The 15721-nt window shown below is 37.5% G+C and overlaps 1 protein-coding gene across 1 annotated transcript; it reads right to left on the bottom strand.

The window, feature by feature from the left end:
- Positions 1-601: 601 nt before the first annotated feature.
- On the bottom strand, positions 602-15519 carry cabp7b (calcium binding protein 7b). The gene is made up of 5 exons (XM_007231398.4): positions 14507-15519; positions 9248-9391; positions 6387-6499; positions 5941-6088; positions 602-3026 (listed from the first exon to the last, which is right to left on the bottom strand). Exons 1-5 carry the CDS (start codon positions 14613-14615, stop codon positions 2899-2901), a joined length of 642 nt encoding a protein of 213 aa, XP_007231460.1. The 5' UTR covers positions 14616-15519; the 3' UTR covers positions 602-2898.
- Between the last annotated feature and the right edge of the window lie 202 nt (positions 15520-15721).

Below are 15721 nucleotides of genomic sequence, written 5' to 3'. Positions count from 1 at the left end.
CGATGAGCCAAAACATCACCACCTGCTGTACGATGTTGTCCCTCTGCATTCAATCAAAACAGCTCTGAACCACTGAGGCACTGACTTTATCTCTGAAGGTGACCTGTGAAATCTGGCATCAAATCACTAGCAGCAGAATCATTAGAGCAATATTATGGAGTTATTTTACCTTAAAGTAACATCCTTATAATTATTCTGATGCTCTACTGCCTTGTAATAAGAAGAACTGTAGCTATGTTTTAAAGTTGCCACAGAGATAAACTGCATTTCTTGGCTGACATGAATGCAGGGGATCTCAAAGAACTGTAGGGAGATCAGACTTGTTGTTTTAGCATATTAAATTGATGTAAAGAATTTGGAGATCAGTCTGACAGCTTGTTTCTTAAACCGTGCTTTGATCTTTACCCACACATCTCTTCGTGCAGCTGTGCAGCTATAGCTGTAAGATTTGTTCACATTACACAAAGATACAGGTCACTTAGAGTCATGAACGTGAACTGTCAAGATAGCCAAATCTGATCTGAGCAAAAAATCAGATTTGAGCAATGTGAACCTAGCCTTAGTCTGGAAAAAAGGGGAAAGTCTACCAAATTCAAATTTCAAATTTCAAATTTCAAATTCAGCAATGTGGTGGACAATTTTGGCTTCATTTCTGTAGAACGGAAAAGAATGGAACCACAGTGTCCAGATTTTCAAGTTTCTTTCTGGTCCTATAGGCTGCACTCTAAACTCAATGAATGCATTCTGAGATACACTTAGTCTGGAAGAAGGGGGCAAATCTACCAAATTACACTGGTTTCAGCAATGTGACAGAAAATATGGGCTTCATTTCTACAGAACGGAAAGGAAAGAAACCACAGTGTCCAGATTTTCTAGTTTTCCACAGTCACTGGTTTGAACAAATGCCAGGCTCCCAGCAGAACATTGCCCAGGGCATCACATTAGCTCTACTGGTTTGTTTACTTCTCACAGTGTATCCTCCTGCAGTTCATTAACTATCCATTTAATGTAAAATAAAGACCACGTGACCTTCAAGTTCTGATGCTCACATTCTCATTATGATTGTGGATCGTGAGAATAGCGTGGACAATCTGACTGAACTGCACAGCCCATAAACCATCAATGTCTGTGGCCTGTGCAGAACTAGGGCCTCTCTAAGCTCAGAGCAGATGGGATGGCCTTCACTGCCCTTGTGGTCTGGCTCTTGTCAAAGTGACTTTAGGTCTTCATGACTGCCCATTTCTCCAGTATCCAACACATCAACTATGAGAAGCAACTGTCTCATCATGATCATGATCATCTAATACAGACCATGGCCTAATTTTAGACCTTAACAATTACTGTTCCTATTCTATTTGCTTTTTCTGTGGTCATGGTGTTTTGACTCATTAGTACACGTGTTTTGGGTGCTACTATACTATATTTGCTTCATGGAGGTTTTTCTTCAGCAAGTTTGAGCCACTGATTAAGTCCAATACTTCAGGTCATGAGCATCTTAGATATGCAGAGAAATGTTTGTGTTAATGCTGATTGGCTGATGGCACAAATTTCTTAATGCTCAATGCTCTGTGCTCTGTGCCTGTCAATCATATAAAAACATTCAATCCTAAACTGCTCTTTTTATTATAATAAATAAATTAGAATTAATAAATAAACTAAATAAATAAATGAATGAGACTTGAATGTAGTTTTTAGTTCTAGCCAAAACTCTACAAAACTAAACCAGAATAACTGTTTGTCTGAAAAGTAGGTGGTTATTTTTCAGAAAGCAAATAATCTAACTGAATGGATCTTTTTATAGAACAAAATATATAAATAAAAAAATAGCTTCTGTGATTGGCCCAAACATGTATTCTTATTATAAACACATATATCTTAAGGTATATTTTATGATATTGTTTTGTAAAGTAGAAAATATATGGAATCTAATTTAATTTCTAATACTTTTTAGATATTTTTTTGACTAATGAATCTTTTAGCAGCCTTACTTTCCCAGTATAAATCATTCTCAAATTATACAAACAAGTAATCTTATTATGAAGCTATGTTTTATATGCCCGCTGCTTGATGTTCTTTTAAATCAAAAATATAGAAGTGCTTGATTTAACTTTGATGAAATTATTTTTTTATATCCATCATTAGAACTTTCTTTGCATTACGCTGTTTACATATACTGTTGCAAAAGCCATTATATGTTTTTTTTATTATTTTAAATAAATTATGAGTTAATTTTGAGTTAAGTGACAATAATCTAAATCAGTTTGTGTCTCTCACATTCATAATGTCTGTATGCTTTACAAACTGGAAAAGTGATACATTGAATATCTGTTATTAAATATCCATAAAATGATAACTGTACATAATTGAAACAGATTACAACACAAATCAACACAATTATTGACAAAAGACAAAACTGTGTAATGGAATATATGACAGAATTCAGTGCGTCACTTCTTTGGACATGTGATGTTTGTGATTTTTGTTCAATTATTTGCAAAATATATAACTGAAATCTGCTGTGTCACATATTTATACCACACAATGGAACTGACTTCCAAGCCATATAAAGATGGCCATATAAGCATGAATGTTGGCATGGATGCAGTCATGAATTCCGAATGCCCTGGACTTTTCTGAAACAAAAGTGAGGTAACATCCTTTATAGAAAAGAAAACAGAACGACCAAAGTTATCCTGTTCTTCTATGTATTGCTTTACGCTACTGTGTCAGTAAATCAGCTGCAAGGCGTTTGAAAGGGGACGGGAACATGCATCTTCCACCATATTCGTTCATCTGATAGTAATGTTTCAAGTTTGTCCCAAAGGGTTAGAATGTGTCCTTTAAATGTAAAGACGCTGAGGAACGTACGTGGACGAGAGCCGGTCTGATCTGGGCTGTTCACTTCATCCCCCGTCGGAGCATCTGATTGGCAGCGATAAGCATGACACTGATGATGAATGCAATGGCGAAGGCACAAATCAAACTCTTTCGCACACACGTGTGCTTGACTTGTTGCATGGGGCTTGCTTTAAGAAGAGAAATGGAGAAAAGGAGGGAGAGTTAGTTTTAATATCAATAGTAATCCAGCATAACCCTATAGGCTTTGCCAAATCTATGCCAGGCATTAAATAAGCACTGAAACTGCATCATAGATCTTTTTTGAATTTTAGACTGCTAAAATAAAAAAATAATAAAATAGCAATAGCCAGCTTTGTCTGTTTGACCTTATTCTCCTCACTGAATAGAGTTTGTAAAGGTAAGTATATCCACTGAGTAACAATGCAATAAAATTATTATTACTGTATCAAAACTGAAAAACAACAAACAAAAAAAAAAAAAAAAGAGAATTGTGGCTTTTTAGACATTTAGTACAAGCTAGACAGATAGTTAACATATGGGAAAAATACAATACTATGTTCTTCATCTCTAAAATCATTGTTAAATGGCAGAAATGTGAATAAATGTATATCTATGTTACCCCTAAAAGTGAGTATGACCACTCAGTGTAGTCGGCCAGTTAAATTAAACAGATACACAGAATTAGTTCCATTAGCTCAACACAAACACTACACAAGATCACATGGTCAGTTTCCTACTAGACTGGGCCTAGTTTTCCATAAGCATCTTGGCACTAAGAACATCTTAACATGGATACTGATATACATTCAAGTACACAAGTCATTTACATAAGATATCAGCCTGTAATTCTCTTTCTGTAATTCCTGCCCACATCATATACAAGCCTCACTACAAACATTAAACGTGTAGCTATATTTATATCTAAAAAACCCTGAAACATTGTAAATAATGATCCATAAACACAATAAATGGTGCCCTGGAAAGGAAAACTGTTCTTATCCTGGTGCAGCTGACAAATGAGAGTTGTAGTGGTACAGGGAGTAACATGCTGAGAATCTCAAACACTGTTGTGTCCTCATTCACATCATAACCTACATAAGAAAACAGAGCTTTAAAATGGGCCAAGCAATTGTGTTGGAAGCTGGAGGAGTGGTTAAGTGTCTAAAAGCTAATGCTAAACTGACCATTTGGTACAATTTTGAGAGGACTCATAACAATTATCGGACTATTGATATATTTTTTGCTAAAGATGCAAAAATCAGGTAAAAAAATAAATTTCAACAGTTTTTCCCTCAAAAACGTTAGCAAAGGAGCTGCAGCTGAAATTACTAAATATTTTGTAAGATGTTTAATCTGTCTCTTCTCCCCCTGATCACTTTGTTTAATGTTTTATTGTGTCTGCAGATTAGAATACCCTTTTTCATGTTTCAATTCCAGACAGGGAGGCTTTATGAACTTTAAGCCCTTGCTGGAGTTTGAACTCTTTTTCTCCTCCTCACACTTGTTGACTAGCAGTTAGACTGTTGTGCCACTCTAGAGCTGTGGAATTACACTGCATAAAAACAGCGCAGTCAATTTATCTTTCTGAACTTTCTTGGAGTAAGAAACTAACTGCCTACCTGTGAAGAAGTTCACACCACAGCATCAAAAGAAACTAAACAAAAAAAATAAAAACTTAGTCTGCTTTTAGTAAAATCAATTTTACAGACATTTACAGTTTCTATGGATGCTGCTGAGCAGGACAAGTAGTTGTCTACCTAACGATAAACATAAACCTCTGTCCCATCCTGACAATCCAGCAAATATCTGAGAGCACAAACACCCCAGACAGTTCAGCTTCAAATTCAGCAAATTCAGCATGTCTGACACAACCTTTAGAAAGCTGTGTGTCGAGATCTGACCATCTGTAGTTGTTTCCAGTCATCGGATACCCATGCCAACCGATAAGCCATTGCTTAATACATGCTGGACACTTCCATGGGGAATAGGTTAGTATAGGTAGTATAGAGTAGTGGGGAAACGTTAGATGTTTGTGTAACAACAGTAATTGTTATGAATACACTGTATTTCAGGAAATATAAATAAAACTACATTTCAAAATGCACAAAACACTTGGTGAATAGAAAGCCCACTATAAATGGAGGAGAAGGATACAGACTACAAATCATACAACATTTTAAACCATTTCAGCTGCAGCTTGTTTACTAAGCTTTACTAAGCTCAAATTGTTTTGTTAAACAAACTGAGATGCAGATTCAGATGCAGATTTTTGACTTTTGAAGTTGAAACTCGAAACTTGAGAACTGAATTTATTCAACTCAGTTTATCTACACTCAATTAAATAATGCTTATTCAAAGCATTTTAACTGAGCTGAATATACCCAGTTACATTTCTTACTACCACATTAAGTTTTTAATGTTGTTTTTTAAGGTTGAATGGATAAAATCCTTTCTTCAGTGTCATTGTTGTGAGCAGAAAAACAGCCCCTTATCACTATAGAGCTTTTCTTTCTCTCTCTCGTAAACAATAATAATACTGTTAGCAGCTCAGCAGAGTGCTAAAGGCCAATAGCCTGAGGCTTATGCTCTCATCAAATAAATAAGCTTTGCCTGCAGTCTCAACAGCTGTATTCATAAATAACAATCTGCAGGGTCTATAAAGCTAGTTTAAGAACCCCTGTTTTGAGGAACAGAACAGGTTTCTGTAGAAAATCATTCCCAAAATAATGACTGATGCACCACACACCCCTCCGTCTTTTGAAAAGTCTTGAGCTCCACAATTTCTCGAGGTCAAATAATAAAACAGGATCGTCCTGGAAATAGAATCTCGTGGAACTCAAAACTGCTGATTGAAATACAGCCTGAAATTGCCGCGGGGGGTTGACTTGACAGCTCAATTTGATTGACATGATAATTTTGTGGCACTCCTCTCTGTAATGATATAGGCGATATGAGGCGAGCATGTAAACACACCCACAGTGAATTTAATAGAAATGAGCCAAGGTCAGCGGGTTATTACTGCTGCGACGCTGTTGACTAATTTTATTACAATATTGACTAGTTTGATGTGTGGAGTCTTACTGTCAATATCAACTTGGCACTCTGGGCTGTTCATATGGCTCTCCTCGGTCATGATGATGTTCTCAATGTCCTTCATTGTCAAGTGGTCACAGAAGGTGTCGTACAGCAGCCTCTTCAGTTCATCCACTGTCAGTTTCTGCATATCACACTAATAAAAGTAAAGTGATGTGAAACAAGAGGGAAGAAATATAATACAGATAACAGGTCAGGCTCCAGCGTGAGGGTTTATGTGATAAATGACCAAATAAATGTGCTACTTAAGACTTAGTGCAGCTATCTCAGTGTTATTATGGTGGCAGTAATGCCAGCGTTCTAACTGCAGTGTGTGAATAATGCATGAATAGCTGGCAGTTTCTTAAAGACTTTTGATAACAGTATAAATTGGAATGCTGCTGGTGCCGCACAGTAATAGAAATGATGTTGAACGCTGTTGATAATTTGTGTACCTTCCAGAATATGGAGTCAAAATCCGCTCCGTGAAATTTATCAGGCATGGTGGACGCAGTGAGTTTAGGACCGAGCAGTGTTACAAATTCCTCAAAGCCCACCTGACCATCACCTGTAGATAGAAGAATAGGCCGGCTTCACCACAGTGTTTCAAAATATTTTTAAAGTGCTAAACATAACAGGACTAAAGGAATCAGATGTGCGCTTCCCAAACAATGATTAATCTCCGCAATTTATGAACAATTTATAACTTTAGCTTGGAGAAAGCAAATTTTGTGAGTGTTCCCCGAAACAATCAATCTTAGCAATTTATGTACATCATTAAACAAGACATGACTTTAAAAATGTGAGTGTTTTCCAAAAACAGTTAATCTTGCCAATTAAAGAACAATGTTGAGAACTACATAACGTCAAAACCACTATTTTTCCGAAATGTATAAATCTGAGCAATTTAAAGAACTACACAGTTTACTACAACTTTATTTCATTTAAATATGTAGATCAGCAAATAATCTCCTGTACTTCAGTCACGTTTAATGATATGTTGTACATGAATGAAATGACACAAGTCTATGCAATGCTAGGAACATACCAGTCACACCAATCAAACGACTACATTTGACTTGTTTTGATGATGCAATTTCATGTGCAATTACAGATTATGTGTGAGGTACTGCACACAAACTTCAAGTTAAGAAGTGTTGAGTGAATCACAAATGGATCAGCATATATTTTTACATTTATTAATGAGTTTAGGTACTATGTTACATACCATAAGTATTTGAGAAACACTAGTAACTTTAAAAATGTGCATAAAGTATGAGGTTATGGCGTAATTAGCATTACGAACATTTTGGGAAACCCACCCTAGGTTCGTAATTTGTAGCCCGCTCTTAAATACCTTAAATACCCTAAATAAATTGAACATTTTAGTAACATGGAGATTGCAGGTAACAACACAACATATAATATAATACTGATGGCACCTTTTAAACATGAGGTTGGGGGATCTTTGATAGAGGAAATGTTTTGATATACACAATGACAACTCAAAATACTATTTGAGTGTTCTTTGCCTGGATCAATATTTTTTTTTTGTAATGGACAACATCATACCTACCATCACACCTATCAGCCATAACATTAAAATCAATGATAGGTGTACTATGATGATACACTATGATGAAGATGAAGAGCTGGAAGCATAAAGACTGAGAAGTGTCAGGATTTGAGCCATTTTGCAACAACCAAACTGTGATGCTAGATGACAAAACAAACAGTCAGAAGATTTCTTAAACATTAGGCTTCCAACAGGGTGATGGACACCTGAGGCTCATTAAAATGATCTATGGTAGTCTCTCACCTCATAACTTACAGGACTTAAAGTTTTTTTTGCTTTACTTTACTTTATTGTTCTAGATTCCACACCTTTAGACATCTAGAGGAGTCCATGTATTTTATGTATTGATCAGATCAGGATTTTAATGTTATGGCTGATCTGTTTATGTTTCTTTAAAGAATAATTTAAAAATGTTTATATTTGTAATCTCAGCGTGCAATATCATGAGCTCTAGGCACATTACGTGTTCTCTCAGCCAGGAATGTTATCACGTATTAAAATGAGTTTGTAACAAATGCTTTATAGCTCCGAGGCATACAGTCTGAACAATTTATTGCAACAATTAATGTTGGACCATTTCTATTGGTCAATTTTATATAAAATATGCACTCATTGCTAAACATGGTCACGAAAGTGTAAAAGGTGTGATACAAAAACAGGCTATAAAACTGCAGATTTAATGTGATGGTGATGAAATGCAGGATGGGCTGGGTTCCTGAACTTACTATATATTTTTGCTCAAACACACCTGATTTAACTTATTACTTAATTGCCACGTGCTGTGTAAAACAAGGAAGACACTGATCTATACTGGAATACATAGTTCTTTACCTCTGTGTTTTTTCATGCTATATTTATGAACTGTCAAAAGTCAATAGATAGCAATGTGTAAACTGATCATGAAGTATACCTTAGTTAAGAGTGGGTTTAGCAAGTCCAGCATAATTGGCTGATTTTTTTTGCTCTAACCAATTGACCAAACCTGTCAATTAAAGGATAATTAAACACCCTGTTTTTAGCTGATTTGAAAAATGCTAAAACAAATAGAAGGAGAAGTTTGGGAGAGGCACTGGGTGATGTATGGGTTTAGAGGCAGGGCAGAAGGAAAAGCAAATTGGGCTGAGCAGTGTGCCTCTGATAGCGCTGAGCCACAGATTGACTGATTTGCACATAGTGTCAACGTACCACACAGAATCTGCAAATGCGCTGCAGAGGTGGAAATGACCACAATAAAAGTGTTTTTTAAAGGTTAGGAAAGGTTTGATGGTTGGAATGTTTCATTTCTGAAGTTGTGTGGGTATTTAACCTTACTCTATCCACAGAGTCACAAGTGTACTGGGAATACATCATAAATCATCCACAGTGGACACCCAGCAATGTCTGAATCATGTATCATGTTGGTAAGACTTTGTAAACACTTTCATTCCAGATTTTCTGTGGACGTTTTTTTTTTTCGACGTGTCTTTGCTCATTGGGTGATAAAGATTGTGACCAGGGATATTTGTCTAGAACTTCCCATCCAAACAGACAAGCGACTTTCGCATACATCACATCCATATACAGTATATCCCCCAAGGATATCATGGGTCACTAGTAATGGATTAATGAAATAATGTCATAAAAACACTGCAGTTACTAAGCCCTGAAAACTCCAAGGTTATTTATTTTTCTGTATGAAAAATATCTTTTAGTTTTGATATGATATACAACATATTGCCTAATGTATTAGACCAGATGTACCGTCCATGTCCAGTCTTTTGATGATGACCTCCAGCTCCACCTCATTGGGCATATAGCCCAGAGACCGCATGGCCACGCCCAGCTCCTGCTTTGAGATGAAGCCATTTCCATCACGGTCAAACACTTTGAAGGCCTCTCGGATCTCTGCAGAGGCAACATAGACAGGAATATAAAATTAACTCAGCTCTGATTTATCAGTCCTAGAAGCAGATCCAAGTGGACTTCCTGTAAAAGATGGTAGGTACTGATGTAGAGGAGTACTCCACTGTTTTGCAACATAATATACATTATTTGTTCATTTATTTGTGTACAGTCATTTATCACCTAATTTTCAAAAAGCATGTTTTAAAGCAGGGTTTTCATTGGTGGTCTGGAGATCTGCCACCCTGAAGGCACACCTGATTATAGAAAGTTCACATGTTCATGAAATAGGGGTCAACATATTGGTATCACAATATATTGTATAATTTTCTTATGTCAAATATTTTATTAATTCATGCTGTCAAATATTAGTATTTTTATTGAAACATAGCCACTCTAAACACCCTAAGACTCGCCCCCTTATTTGACTTACTAAAGTGAACTGACGCCAATAAATACATAGTTTCTAAAGTATCATAGAGAATTGTCTTGTAAAATATCAAGTATCGCAGAATCACAGTATCATAATATCATTGTTATTGTGGGCAATGTATGGGAATTATATCACGCACAGGAGTGAGCACCCCTATTATCAAGTTTAAATAGTTTTAAATAGGAAAAAGCCCTGAAGCAAAGGTTTGGGCATTTTGCATGGTGAATACTTTCTTACTTTGGCAAGTATTACAGCTTGTAAATGCCTTTCAAGCATTTTTAGGCCTATTCGTCCTTGCAGAAAGCTTCTAGTTTTGTGAGGTTCCTGATACATCCTGCACATACTGCTCTTCTAAAACCTATACACGAATCTCATTGATGTTTTGTTTCAGAGACTGAAATTTAATTGATGTTTGTGGCAGTGGGGGCTCAGTGGTTAGAGCACAGTGTTATTAATGACAGGGTTGTGGGATTGATATCTGAGTTTGTCAAGCTGCCACCCTTTACCCTCAACCCTCATATGGATGCTCAAATTCCATCTGTGTCCATCATAAATAATAAATATGTTTGTCAAAAAAGGGACTTTGGAGGGCTCCGACTGGTCCAGCTACTAATTCACTGCTATTATGAACGGAAGTTGCTGGTTCGAATTCCGGTCATGCAGCTTGCCATCAGCTGCTGGAGCCCTGAGAGAGCACAATTGGCTTTGCTCTTTCTGGGCAGAAAGCGCTCTTTTTCCACATCACATCAAAGGGTAATGTTGATCAGCACAGGGCGTCTGTGAGCTGATGTATCAGAACCAAGTCGCTGTGCTTTCCGCCGAGCGCGCTGTGATGCTACTTGGTAATGCTGCATCAGCAGCAGTCAGAAAAGAGGCAGTGGCTGACTTCACAATAATCAGAGGAGGCGTGTGCTAGTCTTCACCCTCTTGTGTCACTAGTGATAGGGGGAGTCCTAATGAGTGGGTTGGGTAATTGGCCGTGTAAATTGTGGAGAAAAATGAAAAAAAAAAAAAGTGACTGTGACGGTGTCTGTTTTGGAACATTATCCTTGAAGAAGCCATTCAATTGAATCTTTATGATGAATTTTAAGTTTTCTTGGTCCTTCACAACTCAGCTTGGCCTCAACAGTTTGAATTGAACTGTGAACTAAAAAACAGTAAACATCTACCTGGAAACACTAATATCTGCTCAGTCTTCTCCCACTTTGTTGACATCAATTATTTTAACTTCAGCTGTTTAGAGGAGTCAGTGGCTGCTGATTATTAGGACAAAGTTTGAAAAGCTGCATTCCTAAGCCTAGGCTGCAGTCGAGGTAGGGCATCTCTTTTGAAAAGACATTTCTAGTAGCATACTGGAACAGTCTACCGAAGCTTCATGGTGACATGTTTGCAAATACAGCATAAAACACATGAAATCCTTTATATAAATTAATTATAACTCTGGGTAACCAAGAGTCAGGAAGGATACAATAGCTGTGTCCTTGTAATCACTCCAAGTATTTCCAGCTTAATTTCTTCGCTGTATATGTAGGGTCCTTTTCTTTAAAACAGACTTCTTTGACAAAGCAAATGAGAAATGCAGCCTACCTTGGATTTGGGATGCTACTAGAATACCTATGTAGCTTTAAAATTTGCACAATGTAAAATGTATGATTTTAAAAATGTAATTTGCACAAAATATTGCACATTCTATGATGTAACTATTGCACATGTGTACGTTGCGATATCAATGATAAAACGATATATTGTGCAGCCCTATTGTCTATGTCTATCTATGGATGTCTGTGCTACACTATACCATATGATCCTATACTGAACCCATACTCTTACTCTCCAAACAAAGTGTGTATTATCTGGTAAAATGATATTCCACTCCATTATGTGCAGAGATTCAATTAAATTCAAACACACACTGGGTCTGCTGTCAGATCAAGCAGCAGGCTGCCTTTTCAGAGCTGGAGAATCCCTTCTGTATCTTCTCCTGCAACTTTAATGTCCTCCTAATTATTATAATATGTATAGGCAGTAGCCTTAGCACACATTTCAGTGCTTTATTTGAACCAGTGGTCTTTTCTTAGACTCAGAGTGCATGAGCTCTATTACTGCTCTGTACAAGAGTGTGCCGGTGTGTGTGCTAAAAATGTTATTTAAGAGAAGCAAGGTTAATTTCTGGCACCATGGCAAATGTTCAGTCAAATCAATCACTTCATATAGTCTCTGACCTTTTCAGGAGAAATACTCATAATGATGAAAAATAAACAGCAGCCAGAAGATCCCTGAACCGCACTAATTTTGGAGCAGGTGGAAAACAGGCTGAAGAGCGTCTTGCAGCTGTCACATGCTGTCATCTACACGGATGAAAATCAATGGCTAATTAGATTTGTCCCTGATATTATCCTCTGTTTTCCACCACAAGACAGCTCTAGTCTGTAAATGCAACAATTCTGAAATTCCCCAAACAGTGTGACAGTGACAGTCGTCTTTACAATTGCCAAAGATATTACACCCAGACAGCAGTCCGGGGGGGACTGTTCTGAAATGTCAACTTTTGTTCTTCTGCAAAGATTTTTTACCCAGACGTCAGTTTAATGGGTATGCCCCAGGGTGCTGAGATTTTAGTTCCTTTATTTCAGCAAAATTACACCAAGCCACCATGGAACAGCTTCCTGGGATCCTAAAATATTCCAATAATGCACATATGTAACTATTTCAGGGTGCTGAGATTTTACTATGGTATTTTTTTACCAATTTCTCTCTATACACTGTTATGATTACAACATTCTTAAAAAAAATGTTTGGATTTTTTTTTCAATTTGAAACCATTTTTTTTAATCTTTTAAGGTGCTTTAAAGAACCTTTAGGAAACTTTTTTTCTAACGACTTTCCTTAATGGTTTCTTAACCATTTTAAACTGAAGAACCCACAAAAGTCCCACAAGAAGATAATACTTTCAATAGTGTAGAAATTCCCAAGCAGGTTGAAATTCTAAAATTGCATGTTAGCACCCATGTATTTTAGGAATTTTTAGAATACTTAATTTCCTCACCTGTATATAAGCACACATTTTTCATTATATGAATTATCCAGTGTGTTTTTATTTGCATATTGACAACATTATATTTTCCTACCACAATATATCTTCTTAGTGCTAAAATTTCTGTTTTGCATTTAAGCATCCCTTTCTCAATATGGGAGATCTCCCGGGTGCTGAAATACCTGTCCTATATTTTAGTAAAGCATTTTACACTCAGACAGCATTCCCGTGAGGAATAAACCAGTGTGCTTAAACCATTCTTTATTTCAGCTCCAGTTTCACTCTGGCTTCATACTCAGCTCCTGCTTTATACTAAGTTACACCATGAAACAGAGATATCTCTCACTGTTTCCATATTAGGGCCCATTTTCCCACTTATGGGAATTCTCATAGTACTGAAGCTTCACTGCTGCATTTAAGCATCAATTTCTCATTATAAGAATTCACCTGGGTGCTGACATTTCACTAGTGCATATTTGCATTAATTTCTCTTTATACACTGTAAAATACAATGACAAAATCACTACATGACGTTCTGGAGGTTCTTCATTTTTAAAATTATGGAGGAACTTTTAAAGGGTGTTCTCTGGGGTGCTGGATTTCAGTCTGTAATTTGTAGTAAAAATGTACATTCCAGACATAATTTCCACAAGTGTGCCGATACAATACAATGCAAGTTCTGTATTTCTGCTTGGCTTATTTTTTTTAGATATTTGAAATCAATTTGAAATCTTGATCCAGAGTGCTGAAATTTCACTGCTGCATATCTGCACCCATTTCTTGCTTACGGGAATTCTCCAGGGTGCTGAAATCTCTGGTAAATATTTACACCCTAAGCAGCATTCCCAGAACAACCCAGCATGCTTAAAGGACGAGTTCTGTATTTCAGCTTAGCTTTATGCTTAGGTACGACATGTTGTTCTTGCTTATCTCCTGACATCTGTTGCTTATTGCATATTAGTGTTATCATTGTCTTACTGTGGGCATTCTCCAAGGTGCTTAATTGTTTTTCAGTACTTTCCAAGTTTCTCCTTTTCCAGTAAATTTCCAGAATTCTGATTTATTTTTTCTTACAATTGCATATGGATGCTGTCCAATTAAAAACCATGTAACTCCAAAACAGCAACTTTACAGGAGAGAGACAAAACCTTCTTCACTTTCAATGGAAATCAATGTAAAGAGAGTTTATTTTAGTCCATTTTGGATAATTTCTATTGGTCCATTTCGACATGGTGTAAATTTGTATGTTCAAATTATGTAGTAGACCAAAAATCGACAAAAACAGAGATACTTGTTTTTCATTGGACAGTGACTATATTATCATCTATTTCTCATTGTGAGATCTTTTACAGGGTGCTGGATATCTTGTTCTGCAATTTTAGCAAACACTTATTCACACGCCAGACAGCATTCCAGCATTCCTATAGAATATTATATTCCAAGTTCTGTATTTCAGATAAGCTTTACACAAATATATTTGTGTGGAAATCTGCAGAAATATCTGTTGCTTCACACGAGTGAAATACGAGTGAAATACGAGTGGAATCCGGGCTTTTGAAATGACTACCAATGTCAGTATATCAGTTCATATTTCGATATTTAATACATTTTTTTTCTTTTTTAAAAGGAAAAATGATAAGAAAGCACTCACCCTCCACTTCGTCCTCGGGGAGTGTGACAGGAGTCCTGTAGGAGAGGATTTCTGGAATAGAGCAAAGTCCCCTGTACATGAACCTGGAGGTCACGGCACGCACTGGCATTGCTGCGAGGGCTGACCAACAATAGGACGGCGATCTTCATTCAGTTGTGGGATTTTTTTGGAGGTGGTGGTACTGCAACTTTTGCTTTACATGGCTGTGGTTTGTGGGCTCACTCAGAGGAATAGAGGCGAGAGCGATGCTGGTGCTGGAGAAGATCCCACTCATTGGAGGTGGCGGTCACTCCATTGCTTTGCATGGGACTCAGCGAAATTCTTGAGTTAGGGATAAAACATGGCGAAGGGATGCATCAAGACAAGACATTTAGTAGAGATGCTGAGGATGAGACTGGGCGATGTGATGGGTAATCGGTGCGTCGGTTAGCGTTCTGTTTGATGATTTTGGTTTAGTGGTCGGTGGAGAAGCGTTTCATTCATGAAATAAAAAAATATATTTTTTAATGTCTGATCAAAATTTTCGGATTAAAAACAGCGGTTGCAGCGGTTGAAGGCTGGATGCGAATCTCAATTACAGAGCTTTCCTTTTCTGCTGGGTTAATGCCATCCCCCTAGTCTACTCACAACGATGCAATCCTACAGGTTGTTAGGATAAATGACCTCCAGTTTCACGCAGTTTCCCGAGTGCCTTTAACTGGTCCCAGTCCACCTTGGATCAGACATCTCCGGTCAAGTTATTTTCCCCCACCAATCTCGAAGACAATATGGTTACAACGATGCTCATCAGCTCACAGCTTTGCTGCAAGGATAAACCCAGTATCAGCTCAATCCTCCGCAAAGGATGCTACAAAAATAAATAATAAAAAATAAAAATGCTCGTATCGTCTCCCCGACGATCGCGTAAAATGTAGCGTTAAAAAAACCCCGAACGTCCGTCGCGTTGCACGAAATTCACCGCCGTTGCATTAACGGTACCGCTTGCAGGTTTCCCTCAGCGTGCGCGCGCGCGCCTGATGTATGTCCCACCTCTTTAGCTCCACAGGTCTGCTCGTGATACGCGCCCACGCGCCCACTCGCGCGCACACACACACACACACACACACACACACACACACACATTACACACACACGCGCGCGCGCACAGTATGAGACAGGCCTTAAGCAGCTGCAGCCTACTTTTTTCGCAGAATTAAATATGCATTATTTTTTCCC

The sequence above is a fragment of the Astyanax mexicanus genome, chromosome 1 (genome assembly GCF_023375975.1).
Source record: "Astyanax mexicanus isolate ESR-SI-001 chromosome 1, AstMex3_surface, whole genome shotgun sequence".
NCBI lineage: Eukaryota > Metazoa > Chordata > Actinopteri > Characiformes > Acestrorhamphidae > Astyanax > Astyanax mexicanus.
Note: the sequence above shows the minus strand (reverse complement) of the source record. Positions and strands in the feature narration are given on the sequence as shown.

Bases quoted from the DNA above. Each gene is read 5' to 3' on its own strand.
- cabp7b (XM_007231398.4), bottom strand. From the start codon at position 14,615: ATGCCAGTGCGTGCCGTGACCTCCAGGTTCATGTACAGGGGACTTTGC. The intron at 6,089-6,386 runs GTACACAAATTA...TACTTTTATTAG, and splicing joins TTGACTCCATATTCTGGAAG to TGTGATATGCAGAAACTGAC. The intron at 3,027-5,940 runs GTAAGACTCCAC...CTCTTCTTAAAG, and splicing joins GTGCCAAGTTGATATTGACA to CAAGCCCCATGCAACAAGTC.